Here is a 16,596-nt window from a genome sequence, read left to right as displayed (position 1 = left end):
TGGGTTGTGGGGGGAGGCTAGTCTCAGTCAGGGGCGGGTAAACCCAGACAGGAGCGATAAGGAGGCAACTGGCTGCTGTGAAAATATCACAGACTCAGAGGCTGTTGGGCCATGTAGTCCAACACCCCTGTTAATGGGCAGACAGTGGTCCCTGTAATTGCTTCACCAGCCCACACCTTGGCTCGATGGGTGCTGGCTGAAGTTGTGATGCCCCAAGGCAGATGGCTGACTTCACCTGCCCCGGTGGTTCGCGTCTCCTTGCTCTGGCTGCTGTTCTCCTCGCCAGCCTTGGGATGATGAAGGGAGTTCCAACGCACCGCTGACCTTCCAGGCTTTGCACTGCTCCGTTGTGTGCCGCCGAGGAACGTCAGCCTTGGGATTCTGCCTCTCGGTTTTGGCCGCTGGTCCCTCAGGCCTCGTGCCGGAGGCTGGCGGAGCCCCGCGCCTTCAGCGGCGGCGGCGCTGGACAGCTCCGGGCGGGCCCCGAGCTCTCCCCGCTGCTCCGGCCGCCCGCTCCGGGCCGGGCCTCGGCCCTCCGCAGCCGCCCTCGTCCCTGATCGCCGGCCGTCCCACCCCGGTTCTTCCCACCGTCCCGTCCCGTCTCTACTCCGGCCGTCCTGTCCTGTCCTTCCTTCCGCCGTCTCTAGTCTGCAGCTCTCGTCTCGTCCCATCTCGTCCCGACCCTCCCCTGGTCTCACCCGCCGCCGCGGCCTACAGTGCCGCATCTCCGTCCATCCTTTTCTCTGCCCGCCCTTCCCCCGTGCCCGCCTCGCTGCCCTGTCTGCCCGGCCGCCCTCGCAGTGTCTGCCCTGCCATGTGCAGCGAGCCGAGGGCAGAGGCAGCCCAGGAGGAGGGACCCGGAGAGAGGTTCACGGGGAGCCCTTCAGGGCAGGAGGATGCATGTGTTGCTGTGGAGGATGGGCCGAGGCTGCCGAGCACAGGCTTTACCGCAGGAGTAATGAGGATAAGGGACCAAATGTTGTCACCTCTCCCAGGGCATGGTGGCACTGTGCTTAGAAGGAACAGCAGCTGTTGGAAGGTGCTTGAAAGCCTGGTGTGCTGGAAGTAAATTCCTCCCTCAGAAAGGCTTCTTTCCCTCCCTACTCCTCCTATCTCCTAACCCGTCCCTAGTGTGAATTTCACTTAAATTTTGTGAGTCTGACATAAGCCTGAGAGAATTCCCAGTCTTCCCTATCTCCCTTCCCAGCAGCCAAGGCCATGGGGTGCTTGGGACACATCAGCTTTGAGGACAGGACTGATGCCCAGAGCCATGCTGTGGTTCTGCTCCTGTCCCAGGGCTTTGGACACCTGGAGGAGGGACAAACAGAGCCCTTCCCAAATCTCTCTCTGCTGCCTGGCCTGGAGGGTCTCTGATGGCATGGCCAGGGGAGAGGCAGTGCACCACAAAGGGCTGGGTTAATCGCTCAGCTTGGTGACATCCCACTTTTGTCTCCTCACAGGCCAACCCCGCTCCCATTATCGTGAATACAGACTCGCTGGAACAAGGGCTCTCTGTAAGTCTCCCGGTTTTGTTTTGCTTCCTTTGATCAAGTGCTGCATTTTCCCTGCTCAGCAATGCAGGAAAGACTTTTCCAGATCAAGGAGGCCCTGGTAAGGCAGCAGAAGATCCTTATACCCATGCCATATCCCCACAGCTCATCCCACCCCCAAACCTTTCTGGGGCTGGGTGACACTGCGCAAAACCAAGGCCAGCAGCAGGAGATGCTGGGGACTCCAGCACAGGGAGCTACAAGGCAAAAGGCCTCAGCAGAGCTGGGGATGCCAGATGGTTGTGTTCTGGGTTAATCTGGGTTAATCATACAGCTATTTCCTCTGTTTCCCATGCAGGGGGGTTGAGAGGCTCTGCTGGGGCATCCTTTACCTTCCTGCACTGCCTCAGCTTCCTTAAGGCAGCCCTGGCCACTCAGGAGTGGGACAGAGCTCTCTGGGTGCTTGCTGGCATCTCCCTCACCACTCCTCAGGGCAGTAGGGCTCATTGGATGCTGCTCCTCTCCCAGCGAAGGCTGCCAGCAGCTGAGCAGTACTTGGTGATTGTCTTTGCAGCAATGGTGCATTTGGCACTCCTGATGTAGTATAAGATAGCGCTTCTCAGTTTGTCGCAGACAGGGTTTGCATCCTGCTGCATCCATCCCCAGAACATTTGTAACTCATTCCTGTGGGGCACATGAAGGGAGGAGGGTGGCCAGCATGGGTTTCTGGCCAGCAGCACTGGCTCTGTGCTTGTGGGGTGCTTCCCTTTTTTGCCCAAAGGAGCCCAGTTAACAGTTTGCCAGGGCTGAGTGCTTTGCATTGGGTTTACTTCTGATGTATCAAACTTCAGCTGCCTTCCACAGCAGTGAAGCAGTGCCAGGACTCAGAGCTGGGGTGGGTCCATCTTTGGAGTCAGGGTAGTGGGACACAGGTGACTTCTAGGGGTTGAATATCCCCTGTAGAAAACTGCAGATCTCAGCCCACAGCTTGTGGTGGGGTCAGTGCACATCAGAGCTCGACTGGGCTGGTTGAGAAGAGCTACGGAAAAGAAGGAAAACCTGGCTGAGACCTTTCCAACCCTGGCTGTATTGTTTAATTAAGCCTGAATTTAAAGCCACCTGACACTGGGGAGAAAGGCAGTGGTGCATCTCTCAGTGTGGTGATCCTGGGTCCAGCAGCTTTGTATGAAATGTGGGAGAGGGAAGCTGCTGTCCCCAAAGGCTACCTTCCCCAAGTACATGGCATGGCAAAGGGGTTCTGGGTTAGAGGTTCTCTCACTGTGCTGCCCTGACTGCAGGGCAGTGTCATGTTGCAGCTTCCTCTCTGCACTCTCCTGGCTGTTTTACAGGGAAGTGGGAAAAGGGCAATGTCTCCTAGAGGGAAGGGACCACCATTATGCTGGACCAGAGCAAGTGAGAAGTGTGCTGTGAGCAGGGCAGGGCAGGGAGGTATTCCTGATGGAAATTCTACTTTCACATCCATGTGGTACCCTCCCTCAGTACAAAATGTCACACCTTTGGAGGAACATTGCCCACTCATCATTGCAGGCACCATCCTTTGCCACACTCTATCCATGCCCTTCCCTCCTCCTTGTCTGTGGGCCCAAGGGCAATGCAAGGTGAGCCCAGGGGCCAAGGACAGGTTTTGTCACCCTGGGCAGGTTCCTGAGTCCTGCAGAACCAGGAACCTCTGGGAGCCCTCATGCAGGGTAGCAACCACTCCTTCCACTGCAGTGCACTCCACTTTCCTGCCCTCTTGGCTGCTTCCCTGTACTCCTGCTCATTAACTTCACATCCTCCCTCTCCCTCCACTTCCATATCCCTGTGCACCCCTTCTCCCTGCACTTTGGCTGGCTTTCAGGGGGTGCTCTGCACCCCAGACAGATGCCAGCGTCATGCTGGGGGTGACAGTCACTGGTCCCATCCATCCAAACTCGGCAGAACATGCTGGGAGAAACTGTCCTGGAGAGGTCAAAAGGGCCACCAGGTTGTAGCTGTGCTCTGCTGGCTGTGATCTGGTGTGTGTCACCACTGGGTACCCACAGCAGGGGAGACACCTCAGTTTGATTTGTCTCAGCATCCAGCCTGGAAACCCTCTTGCCTTCTACTTCACATTATACGATGAAACAGGCCTTGCTCCATTTTTTCCTTCTCTGGGGTGCTGGATTCCTCAGGCTTCAGAGAAAACAACTCCCAGAAACCTTGACAGTTTCCCAGGTCAGCAAAGGAGCCACACCAGGAGCCTTCTGCAAACACCAAAATACCAAATCTGAAATCATGGGATTTTTTTACAAACCCAAAATCTGAAGTCTTTTGGTACAGTATGTGTTTGGAAGGATTAAAGCCACATCTTCCAGTCTTTAATTACTTAACTATTCATTGCTTTCCTTAATGATAAACAGATGGAAGTAGTCTAGTTCCTTCCTGTTCTAGTTCTATTGATTGCATTGGACTGGCTGTCGGGCTTGATTTGGCCCTGACTGTTAATCAAGAAGTCTGTTCTACATTCCAATGTCCCCATCCACCCACTTCAATCCCCAGGAGCATGTAGCACCAGCAGTGCTCTAAGGTGGGGGCTGCAGCACTGGGGTGGCTGGGGCTCCGTGTGTGGCTTGAGCAGAGCCCAGCACCCCCAGGGTGTAAAAACCCAAATAACCCATTATAAAATGACTGCAGTATTAAAACCAACCCTTGATGAGTTTAAGGGAAGTGCTGGAGGGCATTGCCCATGCTCACAGTTTCACATCTTTTTACCCAGCATGTCCATAATGGGGAGACAGTCAATTGGCACATGAGGTCTCTGCATTTCAGAGCTGTCTCTCTGAAGCTAAAACAACTTCTTGCTGCTAGACAGTTTCAAAATGAACAGGGAAAGTTACTCCAAAGGCCTTGAGGAGTTGAAGGTTTCAGAGTCTGGGTCCTTGGAGCCTAATTTGGTGCCTCATTGACCAGCAGTGAGGTGCAATCACCTTCAGTTGCTCAAAAGCCAGGTGTGAGGAAGACAGGTGTTTCCCAGGCCTGATGTCAGCCAGTGAGTCCCTCACACTTTGGTCCCATGTGCTGGCTGGGACACATCCCAGTGCCAGTTCCTGCAGTGTGGCTGTGGTGTCCTTCCAGCTGCTGCTGGGACTGTCACTCTGCCCAAGCTCAGCAGGTTGGTCGTCACGGCCGTCTGCCAAAAGGCTGACCAGAAATTGGGCATTTATTCACTTTGTGGACAAGACCACCACTGTGGGCACTGCACATGAGGGGGTCAGGGATAGCTGGAAGCGAGTCAGTAGGTCTCAGTGGTGCGGCAGGACGCATGGACGTGGGGAGGTGAACGAAGGCAGCTCTTGACCTATTTTCCCTGGACCCCCTGCCATGTGCAGGCAGGGAGAGCTCTCCCGTGCCAGCACTGGCAGTGCCTGTGCCAGCAGTGGGGGGGGATGTGCCCATTGCACCCGCTGCCCTGGTGGGGCTGTTCCTCTTTCCCTATGCCGAGGCAACTGAGGAGTATTGCCAGGTGCCCTCCACACCCAGGGCTGGCTGGCACAACCAAGGGCTGGCTCTGCAGTCTTCACACCCTCTCCATTATCTCAATAAACAGCTGCTCCACCAGCAGGTCCCAGTGCTCATCCTCATCGCATACTAAGCACAGGATATGGGCAGGATCTTGCTCCAAAAGGGACTGTGAACAGTATTATTCTTCCTGCAGGGTATTTGCTCTTGCAACCTGGTTGTCTATCTTGGTTGCATTTGAGGAACCTGATCTTTGTCTTAGAAATCTGACCTTCTTTTTTTATTTAAAAAACAAGCAAACAAGCAAAACCACAAAAGCAGCCAACCACCCCCCCCCAGCCCAAAAAACCCATCTCAAATCCTTACTCTCCAGCAAATTCCAAGGGGCGTTCCACATGAGCTGACGCAGTGTTGGCCGGCAGAGCCTGCAGACAGCTTGCAGTAGCACTGGAAGGTGTGTGTTCTTCTGTTTATCAGATGAGTGTTAGCTCTGCAGCCTTCTGTTGATGAGCTAAATGCCGTCATCAGTAACTATTTCCCTTCTGCTCAAAAGAGGAGAGGGCCAGTAAAGTCGCCTCTTCCTGAGCCATCAGGTGGACTTGTTGCATGGGAAGGGCCTGGAAAAAAATACCCATATCCTTTTCCATGAGAAACCAGGTGATGCTTAGGATCAGGATATGCTGGGACAGCTAATTGTCCCCTGACACTGCTGTCAGCTCTGCAGGTGTTACACGAGGAGACCGGGGTGTGGTGCATCTTCCCACCCAGGCATCTTCCCACTGGAGATGGCCCCAAACAGGATCTGGGGAAGAGCACAAGGCACTGGCAAAGGACAGGGGGAACAGCCGGCAGCAGAGCCAGGTCCTGGCATCTCTGATGGGTATCATGGGGAGGTTTTTGCCATCAATGAGTGACTGGTATTTGATTTTCTGAAGCTGGAACGTTCGCTTTGTTGGCTTGTTCCCTTGGTTACGTGGTATATATTGAGTTCTTTATTTGGCTTCCTTATACAATTAACTGGCTTTCCATTGCGTGAATTTTGAAAACATAACCAGAGCTAAAATTTCATGGTCAGGCCTGGCTGACCCCAGCATGCCTAGCCTGTTCAGGCTGCTCCCAACAGACGCCGTGTCAAACAAGCACCTATATGGCCAGTTTTCCAAGAGCGGTGCAGAGCACTGCTCAGCATTAGCAGCCCAGGGATTTGGGGGGCAAGGCTATCCCAGCTCAGCTGCCTGGTAGCACCAGGGTGTGTGACAGGGTCTGTGCTGGGCTCTCGGTGCACTCCGGGTGCCGCTGGCAGCAGCCGCTCCTCGCCAGGCTCATGCTGGCTCTCACCACGGCTCACAGATTGTCACAGTTTTCTGCAGATCCCCATCCTGGAGGGATGTGTACGCTGTTCCTCTGCGGCCGTGGGTGTGCATATGACTGGCTGTGTGGCAACTGTGTTGAATGCCAAAGCAGAGAGGACAATGTGTGTAGTAGCAAAGGGTGCCAGGAATCTGAATTGCTGGAAGGCCGGGGAGAGGCAACTCTGCACCCCACGCAGCGGGATACTGACTGCAGAGAGGGGATGGGATGGGCTGGAGGCTGTGCTGAGGGAGGCTCTAAGAGTGGCCAGCGAGCCAGCTGCATTTAGGATTAGTCAGTATGGGAAGATGAGAGGAGGGAGAGGTGGCCCAAGCCAGAGGGGGAACCTCTGGCAAGGGAAGCAATGCCCCTCTGCCCATACGAGCACAGCACAGGACAGGACTGTGGCAGAAGGTGGCACTGACCATGTGTCCCTGACCCTCTGAGGCTGGCAGAGATCCTGCTGTGGGTTAATCCCATCACTTCCAGTGGTTTTCTGCTGCAGGATCCTCCTGTAAGAGCTGGCCAAAACCTTTCCCAATGTGCTGATTGGGAGGATCTGAGCATCCTACTGTTGGAGTATTTGGATGTCCCAGCCCTGGGCTGTGCCCTGAAATCTTCCTGTGACTGAGAGGCACCAGGCACAGGGCACATCCAAGGAGGGACAACACATTCAGCCTGTTTCCTGGAGCCTCATTCCCATCTCTTTGCCCAACCTCATCCTTGAAGTGCAGTACGGGGTGTGGGGTTGCTTTGGCATCCCAGGGCAGAGGATGAGAGTGTGTGTGGCACAGGTGGCACAGTCCTACCCCAGATCCTGTCCTGCAGCACTGCTCCTCTGCCTAGGACCCTGATTGTTGCCACCTAGAAAAACTCCTGTTTCTGCTTCCTACCTATCAATAGAACCTCACCGTTGCCTCACTAGGTTTTCTTCTGTGGTGTCAAATGATGGCTTTAGCATAAATGATGGTTGATGTCCCCTCTGTGGAATGACCCAGCACTCTGGGGGTGTGGAGGATGGCAGAGCTGTGCCTCTGCAGGGGCAGATAGCAAGGAGCTAGGAAAGCAGGACACAGCCAGCATGCTGGTGCCTCATGAGGAGGAGAACTGTGTCCAAACAAATGCATGTCAGCTCCAGTTTGGAATACAGTGTATACAGAAAGTGGCTCCATATGAGCCATCAGTTAATGGTGGATGTAAAATCCAGATGAGGAACTCTGCAGAGTCCAGAGGCCACAGGCAGAGGCAGGACTGCACAGTGAGAAAGGTGTTTGCCTGCTGAGTGCAGGATTCCACTGCCTCTGCCTTGTCATACAGAACTACCCATGTCGCATCCCTTGTTTCCCAGAATGACTCAAATTATGAGGTTGAGTTCAGTCCCCTCCACAATAAAAGGATATAAAGCTGTTAGAAAGCATCCAAAGGAGGCAAAAAGGTAGTGAAGGATCTAGAGGAGACCATATGAGGAAAGGGTGAGGTGACTTGGCTTATTCAGCCTGGAGGAGAGGAGACTGAAGATAGACCTCACTGCACCTCACTATAATCTGCAGCTTCCTTGAGAGGGGGATCAGAGGAGCAGACACTGATCTCTTCTCTCAGGTGCTCAGTGACAGGACCTGGGGGAAGGGCATAAAGCTGTGTCAGGGGAGGTTTAGGTTGGACATTAGGACAAGGTTTTTCATGCAGAGGATGGTGGGGCACTGAACAGGCTCCCCAGGAACTGGTCATGGCCCCAAAGCTGCCAGAGCTCCAGGAGCACTTGGACAACACTCTCAGGCACATGGTGGGATTGCTGGGGGGACTGTGCAGGGCCAGCAGTTGGATTCCATGACCCTTTGAGCTCCCTTCCAACTCAGTTTTCTTTGAAAATATTACTGTTAAGTGTTGGATGTTTCAGTACCAAATTGCATTGCAAATCTTGCTAAATTTTAGACCTTGGCAGCTGTTTGTGGCCTGATCCTGTTGATCTGGAGTGAAACTGCTACATTTTTCCTGTGCAGTGTCAATTATGTGGAGAATGGATTTTTTTTTTTTTTTTGAGTCTACATTTACCGTTTTACAGCCTACAATTGCATCCCTTTTTGTTTCTATTCATTAATGTTTCCCAGAGCTCTGCTTTGATACTTTGGGTATGGGAGACTTCTAACCATGGGGATCAGTGTGGTGTACAGCACTGAGACAGGCTACACCATTTTTATACATAAGGGCACCACAATATTTTCACCTCTTACTGTGCCCCGCTCTCTCACACCTTGTTTCCTTTGTACCCAATTAATTCCATAGAATAAATTATCCTGAATTTCCTGTTAATACCATCATGCTACGAAAAGATTTTAAAAATATAAGCTGCTAAAGGTGTTTATTATGTTATTATGTACAGATTTTGTTTTTCCTTTAAATGGACCGACCCCCTCTCTTCCCTTCCTCAAGCAGTGAATTCCTGAGGTTAAGTATATGCTGTGTAACAAAGGTGTTATTTCTTTTTGTGCCTTCGGTTGTGTTCCTTTTCATGGCTGGAGAAATGAGCTGGGAGAATAAAGGCTTTGCACAGAAGTGCATTAAAGTCAGTGGGCTTTGGCTTATGCCCAGAGAGAAAAGCAGCACATGGTTTAATTCCAGGGCAGGCTCAAGCAGTTGCATTTAAGGTTTTTTCAGTGGTGATGGTGCAGCTTTTAGGTTGGATTCTTCATGTTCAGCTACCAGAGAGGAAAAGCAAATTCCCCCAGGACCAGCAGAGAGTTGTAACACACTGTCTCCCTCTCTCCAGATGAATGGCAGTGATGGGATATTCAAATATGAAGAGATCATCTTGGAAAGGGTAAGTACTGCTCACTCACCCACCAGCAGCCTCCTCCCACTCACCCACCACCCAGCACAGCTGGCCCCCCACGCATCCCTGCACAGCTAATGGGGATCTCTGGGCTCTGCTCCCTGCTCTCTCTGGAGGCTTTCACAGGTGTTGCACCTGCTTTGCCAGCCTGGCTCCCACCAGGGTGGGCTTGCTGCTCCCCTCTCCCCCTGCACACCTCGCCAGAAGGGAGGGAGGAGGGCTTCTCCCTTGCCTCCCTCTTTCACACCCTCACCCCCACAAACTCATCAATGCAGAGCATGGGGGGAGGCTCTTTGTCATTGCCTTTGTCAGAAAACAGAGGTGTGGGGAGCTCTGCTTGTGTAGACACGGGTGGGCACAGGGACAAAAGGCACCCTGCCACCAGGCTCACCATCACTCTAGGGCATGCAGCCTTGAGATGCTAAGCTGCAAGAACAGATATAGTAAAACAGCCACAGTGAAGGAAGTTCCTGCTCAAGCCTTTTCTTTGTTGGCAACACAGAGGTGATGGCATGCACCACGCCAGCCGTGGCTAGAATTAGCTCCCACCATGTGTGGGGTTTATCCAGGGGCAAGCCAGCACCACACAGGGCACGAAGGGCTTTCTTGTTGCCCAGGAAACAGCAGGGGAGGAGGGATGGAGAGGGAGCAGGGAAAGCTGGCCCAGGGTTTACTCTGGGAGACAGGCACAGCCCTGCTGGCTGGGAATGGCTGTGGTGGGAGGCTGCCCGCGGCTCTCCACAGCACACCTTGCCTCCCCCTCGCTGCCATGCCAGGCGGCTCAGCCTCGCTGCATGGCCAGCATTGCAGGGGAAGACGCTCATTATTCTGTTCCTCTCTGCCTTTAGTCATCTCCCTCCTTCCCTTGGCTCTGCATCACAGAGGTGGGTGGACAGAAGGTTATCTGGGGCTGCCGCCTCACCCACTGCTTCCCCGGCGTGCCTGATGAAGCCAGCCCAGAGGTTCCTTCCTTTTTGGGCTAAGTGCTTCTTGCTCTGGACCCAAGTCACAGGCAAAAGCCTTGTCTCAGGGATTCAGAGCATCCTCTGTCCTCAGCCCATAGTGGGAACAGGGAAAGAGCTGGCAGAACCACACAGAGAGGAAACACTCATTGATGCCCTCATTTCAAAGCCCCAAGAAGCAATTCATTCTCCAACAGCAAGAAACCATGAGGGAATCTCACTGCTTAGCAGCCTGGGCTAGCATGGACCATGCCCAGGTCCTTCCCCTTCACCGAGTCCCTGGTGGGATCCAACAATCCTGTCTTAATGCAGGAGAAGCACCCTGATGCCTGCAGGTGAGGCTGTCCCCTTGCTGGGGTGTTTGGCTTCTAGAATTGCCCTCAGTGTACCCCAAAATCACTGGTCAGTTATTGTCGTTAATCCTTGTCTTTGTTGTAAGGACGAGTGTAAATTCAGCAGCATTTTGGGGGCAATAATAGCAGAAATACAATCTGCAGAAGGACATGGCTTTGTGTTTACCCACCACACGTTTCTACAGCAGGAACTGCCCTGGCATCAGGGCATCAACCCTGATGTCAGCTAAAAAATCCCTTAAACTCCTTTTTGAGGTTTATCAGAATAAAACTTAACACCTCCCAGATAATTTCCAGGCTTTATAGCTAACCGAGGACCTTCCATAGGCTGGCACAACTAATGGCTGGCGATTGTTTTGCAATCTCACCTGTCTTGCTGCAACCAGGCTTGGTCTCTGTGACAGTAAAGAGCTTTTTTGAGCTAGGCACAGGGTAATCAGAACACAGCATAGAGGAAGCAGCCTCGACCCTTTACTGTTGAATGCCTCTGTGTCACATGCCAGCCAAATCGCAGCTGGCCAGAGAGCATCTGGGAGCGCTGCACAGCGACAGGCATTGGTGGCTTCTGGTGCTGTGTCACAAGCATCATAAAGCCAGCTCTGCATCGCTGCAGGAGCTAATGCTGGGGCAAAATTGCTGGGGAGAAGTGCAAGCCCAAGCTGGCTGTTAAATTATGGCTAAATTATTCTGGGGAGACAGAGTTCCAGTGTGGCCCTCTGAGCCACAGGTCCCCTGGAAGAGCAGAGCACCCCCTCATCTCCCACTGAGCACTGGGGCCATGGGCAGCCAGGAGAGCTTGGACTGAGCCCACTTGTGTACAAGAGAGGCAGGCACAGGGTGACTAAGTGTCAGTTCTTCCACATGAGGAAACAAGGCAAGAAGCCATCTGATTTTCAAGGCAGAGCAAAAAAGGCAGGAATTGTCCACTTGCATCAAGCATGGATCTGGAAGCAGCGCCTGTGAGTGTGTCACTAATGAGGATCCTGCAAGTGGGAGAGGCAGCACAGGGCCACAGCCACTCAATCCTGAGATGCTGGGGGAATGGCCTGGAGGTGAGCTGTGGTCCCTGCATTCCCTCCAGGCATAATTTGGCAGGAGATGCTCAAGTGATGCTCCAAGTATGTCTGTGAGGAAAAGGAGACAGAACTGGAGAGCCCACTCCATCCTGATAGCCACTTCCACACAAACCTGTAAATTTTGTCATCAGTATTGCTGGTCCCCAGCTGGGATTTGTGCCAGGGCTACATCCCAGGGTGCAGAGGGGCAGGAGTAGGATGCTGGTCACTGGCACAATCCCCGCTGGTCTGCGCAGGCTGCGGCATCGGTGTCTCCTCCTGGGGAGCAGCCAGCAAGGGGAGGTTTTCTCTGCCAAGGACCACCTCCTCTTCCCCCAGCTCCCCGCCTGCCTGAGTCTCTCCGTGGAGACGCGGTGATGAGGGAGGTCCTCGGCGGCTCCCACTCTCCCCTCCATCTGTTCAGTGCTCCACACTGCTGTGCCGAGCACTCATCAGCCTCTCCTCCGGCCAGCATCCCTCTGCCCCCTGAGCCAGGCACCCCGGTGTGTGATAGATGCTGTAAGGGCTCCTGTGCCCCAGGCAGTCCCATGGCTGGAGGCAACCATTTAAGAAGGGCTGGCAGCAAGCAGTTGCCCGTGGGGGAAAGACGCAGTGTTTGATTTCCCACAGGGTAACTCTGGCCTCGGCTTCAGCATAGCAGGAGGCATCGACAACCCCCATGTTCCAGATGACCCGGGTATCTTCATCACCAAGATCATCCCCGGGGGAGCAGCAGCCATGGATGGCCGTCTAGGGTAAGTACAGGGCTGGGGTAACAGCCAGGGTGTCACCCATGATCTCTGCATGGGCCTTCTAGACCTAGCCCTTTTTTCCAACATGGTCCCTGGCCTCCATATGTCTCTTTCCCACAGCCAGATCCCCTCAGGACAGGGTTGTCCACCATCGTTGGCCACCAGCCTCCTGTCTGTAGCCACCCATCCTCCCCTCCCTGTGTCAGGCTCCTGCTCCCACCCATCACGCTACAGGCCAAGGCAGGGATCCAGGCTTCCTTCTCATCTCCCACCTCCATCAGGGTTGCACTATAGGGACCAGCTCCGCTCTCCCCTGCTTTGGGATGGACCCCTTTCTCACCCCAGCAGGGCGTGATCTGGCCAGCTTGAGCAACTCTCATTTGTGTGGCTGGAGGAGGGTGGCAGAGGGTGACCAGAGGAGGGTGGCATGGGCTGGTAGTTCCCCAGGGATGCTCAGGGCCATCCTGTGCCCACAGGGTGAACGACTGCGTGCTGCGGGTGAACGACGTGGACGTCTCTGAGGTTGTGCACAGCAAAGCTGTGGAAGCCCTGAAGGAAGCAGGCCCTGTGGTGCGGCTTGTGGTGCGCCGCCGGCAGCCCCCGCCAGAGACCATCATGGAGGTTAACCTGATGAAGGGCCCCAAAGGTGAACCCCTCACTCTGCTCACTTGGCCAGGGTGCCCCACTGCCCCACAGAACAGTGTGGGGTGACCCCTCAGTGTAAGATATCATGAGATGCAGGGCAGCCTCATAGGGGATGCAAGGTGGCAGCGCTGCAGTGCAGGATGCTGCAGGATGGCCGAGCAGCCTGGAATGCTGTGGGGCATGGGGCATGGGACAGACCCACGATGCTGTGCACGGTGGCCAGGCTGGCCCCAGGCAGCACTGTGGTGGCCCATTGCCTGCTGGATTTGGTCAGGGTGTGAAGGCCCAGTGAGGCACAGGGGCTGTAGTGCCAGCCCAGGACTCTGTCTGTCTGTCCCTCACTTGCATTCTCACCCTCCCTCAGGCCTGGGATTCAGCATTGCAGGGGGCATCGGGAACCAGCACATTCCTGGGGACAACAGCATCTACATCACCAAGATCATCGAGGGAGGTGCTGCCCAAAAGGACGGGCGCCTGCAGATTGGAGACCGGCTGCTTGCGGTAAGCCCCACGGCCACTGTGAGGTGAAGCTGAACAGGTTCCACTGTGATGCAGTGTTGATCCTGAACCCCAGCACCCATCCTGTCAGCAGCTTCACCCCTCTTCCCTGGGACCCCAGCTGGGATGTTGCTGTGGGAGGGCAGGCACAGTAATGGCTGCAGGCAGGAGAGCCAAACCCAAGGTGATGGGACCATGCCTCTGGAGCTACTGTGGCACCTCCCCTATGGAAAACCACTCCTGAGGGGCTGCCCTGATCCCTGCTCTCCTGCTCAGCCAGCACTTTCCCTCTGGCAGGTGAATAACACAAACCTGCAGGACGTGCGGCACGAGGAGGCAGTGGCTGCCCTGAAGAACACCTCTGACATGGTGTACCTGAAAGTGGCCAAGCCCGGCAACATCCACCTCAACGACATGTACGCGCCCCCCGACTACGCCAGCAGTACGTACACCGCTGGCCACTGGCTGGGCACATGGGGCTTGGGGCACCTGAGCGTGTTGGGTTGGGGAGCAGGGCTGGGCTGGTCTCCAGGTCCTCATTGTGTATGGGTTTCTGCTCCTGATGACCTTCTCCTCCCCTGCAGCCTTCTCAGCCTTGGCTGACAGCCACATAAGCCATAACTCCAGTCTGGGCTACCTGGGCAGCGTTGAGAGCAAGCCTGCCTATCCCATCCCTCCCCAGGTGACTCCGTCCCGGTACTCGCCTGTCCCTCGGCATATGATTGGAGATGATGACTTCACCAGGTGAGTACCAGGCAGGAGCATCCCTGTCATGCTCCTTCTCATTCCCTCATTTTCCTCTGTGGTGGCTTGATGTCATCCCCACTGCCAGTGCAGAGCCTTGAAAAGCCATTTGTAGGTGCGTGATGCAATGCCTGAGATCTCTATAATGAGCTCTGTGCTCACCCCCCTGAGACCAGCCCTGCTGTGTCAATCACTGGCTTGCTGCAGTCACTCCCTCTCCATTCCCTCTCCTACTCTTTCACAAGCCTTACACAACTGCATTTCAGCTTCAATCTCTTGCTTATTTTATAATACCTGGAATACAAGGTGTTCCCCACTCTTATGGAGCCATCCAGCAGTGCCACAGCCTCCCAGGATGTTCCCAGGTGGAGCTGTGCCAGGTGTGGAGGATAGGAGCATAGCCTTGCAAACAAGTGGGGGCCCTGCCATGCTCACTGAGACTGGCATCCCAAACCACCTGCACTCAGGTATAATTCCAGTGACTGCCAGCCCCTGGCCTGACAGCCTCCTGTCCAGCCCCCTTTGCCCCAGTGGAATCTTTTATGCTGCATGAGCGGGTTTGTTTCCTGAAGCAAGGAAATAAAGAGAGCACAAAGAAAACATTGCTCTGAGCCTAAATGCAGTATAAAACCTCTCCAAAGCCTCAAGCTGAGGATGGGAGAGAGAGACCTGGAAAGTCCTGCTCTACTAGCTGATTCTTACGGCTTACCCGCTTCTTGTCACAGCCTTGAGGCCAGTGCTCTGAATGTGCTATTCCCAGGGCCAGGACTGTAGGGCTTAGGCTGATTAATAAGGACCAGCACCCGACTTAGGCTTAGGGCCAGCTCTGCAGTTTGGAACAAGGTCACAGGCAGGTTTTAGGAGTGTGCCTACAGTGGAAGATGCAGGAGTTTTGTCCAGGAATCTCCCATTCTGCAGGTGAGCGGTGGATGCTGGAGTGGGAGACCCTGACTTGCCATCTGCTGTCAGGTCTGCCATCCTCCTGAAGAGTGTCTGCACTCATCTTTGTCACAGGCCTGTCTCACTTCTTGGTGCTCAGCCACAGCTGGGTGTCCCTGCACACCATGACCAGTGCAGCACTGTCTTCCACCCTCACCCAGCTCTCCCACTGGTCTTGGCACCATCAATGCCAGTTCTAGAGTGTGTTTCTGGCACTGCATCCTCAGCAGGTGTAGCAACTTCTGTGCTGTCAGGGCACAGGGAAATGATGCCACAGGCAGGAGTAGTGCTGGCTGCCATTACAGTGCGCCACAGAAGGGACTGTGTCACAATATTTGGAAAACACACCAGAGACCCTGGTCCCAGCAGGGTGTCCCTTCTCGCACGTGCCAACATTCCCATTTAGAGAGCAGAAAGAGCAACCCAGCTTAGGCTTAACCAGTGGCAATGGCACAATGAGGGCTCAGTAGTGGCTTTTCAGTGGCAGTGGCATAGCGATGGCCCAGCAGTGGCTTGCCAGTGCCAGTGACACAGTGGTGGCTTGGCAGGGGTTCAGTGGGCGCTTGACAGTGGCCGTGGCACAGCGATGACTCGGCAGTGGCCCTGATGCAGCACTTGCTGGTGGCCACTAGAGGATGGTGCTGCCTTATGGAGAGCCCCACTGCAGACAGGCTGGCACCACTGGGCCAGTGTGCCCAGACACAACCCCCTGCTACCCAACAGATCCACAGCCTGCAGTGGGCTCAGCACTTGGCTCGTGCTTCCCAGGACAGTGCTGAAAGCCTCCTGTGCATTGCTGACCCCCCAGGACAGCTCCATCGCTGCAGGTCTGTTGGCACCAAGATAGTGCACTGGGACCAGTATGGTCCAAATGCAACTCACTGGTGTGGGGAAAGGCAGCAGCTGCCCTGAAAAAGAAGCTGTCTCCCACGAGGCTCTTGCCAGCCATTCCTTAGGAAAAGCAGAGGTCCAGTATCCAGCCTCTCCCCCTCCAATGGGCACAACTGCTGCTTAGATGTGGACGTAGCTCCAGTGACCCTCGTTCTGCAGCACCTAGGGCTGCACAGCACCTAGGGAACCAAAGAATCTGTTTTCCAGTGAGCTCCACCACAGCAACCCAGACCCAGCACAGCCCCACAGGATCCCCTCAGCTGCTCTGTGCCAAGGTCCCAGTGTTAACACTGTGACATTCAGCATGGGATCGGTCTGGATGATCTGTGTCATGCCTCCTGTGAGGAGGATGGAAGTCAAGAATGCACATCAGGACTGAGACCTGTGATGTACCTGTCTGGGGCTTCATTTCCTCCCCTCATTCTTGTAAGGTCTCTTTACCTTCCACCAAATTGTCTGGTCCTCACAGGTGCTGGGGATGCTTCCCCCTACACTAAGCTGAGGTTGTGCTTCCTGCACACTGCTTGGGCAGCAGCAAAACCCAAGGGGCAGAGCAACTTCATGTCCTGGTTGGAGGCAGGGTTTG

General features: G+C 54.6%; 1 protein-coding gene across 14 annotated transcripts in view; it reads left to right on the top strand.

The window, feature by feature from the left end:
- DLG3 (discs large MAGUK scaffold protein 3) overlaps positions 1-16,596 on the top strand; it is a 77,325-nt gene that overhangs the window by 37,927 nt on the left and 22,802 nt on the right. For 11 of the 14 annotated variants that reach the window (XM_030273001.4, XM_030272997.4, XM_030272994.4 and 8 more), the window contains 7 exons: positions 1,461-1,514; positions 9,109-9,159; positions 12,172-12,296; positions 12,770-12,939; positions 13,303-13,439; positions 13,734-13,878; positions 14,021-14,180. In XM_030273001.4, coding sequence (XP_030128861.1) covers positions 1,461-1,514; positions 9,109-9,159; positions 12,172-12,296; positions 12,770-12,939; positions 13,303-13,439; positions 13,734-13,878; positions 14,021-14,180 — 842 coding nt within the window. The remainder of the gene's footprint in view (positions 1-1,460; positions 1,515-9,108; positions 9,160-12,171; positions 12,297-12,769; positions 12,940-13,302; positions 13,440-13,733; positions 13,879-14,020; positions 14,181-16,596) is intronic. The other 3 variants (XM_072929296.1, XM_030273005.4, XM_030273003.4) reach the window with 1 other exon arrangement.

This window comes from Taeniopygia guttata, chromosome 4A (assembly GCF_048771995.1).
Source record: "Taeniopygia guttata chromosome 4A, bTaeGut7.mat, whole genome shotgun sequence".
In the NCBI taxonomy this organism is placed as follows: Eukaryota; Metazoa; Chordata; class Aves; order Passeriformes; family Estrildidae; genus Taeniopygia; species Taeniopygia guttata.
This window is presented reverse-complemented; position numbering and strand designations above follow the sequence as displayed.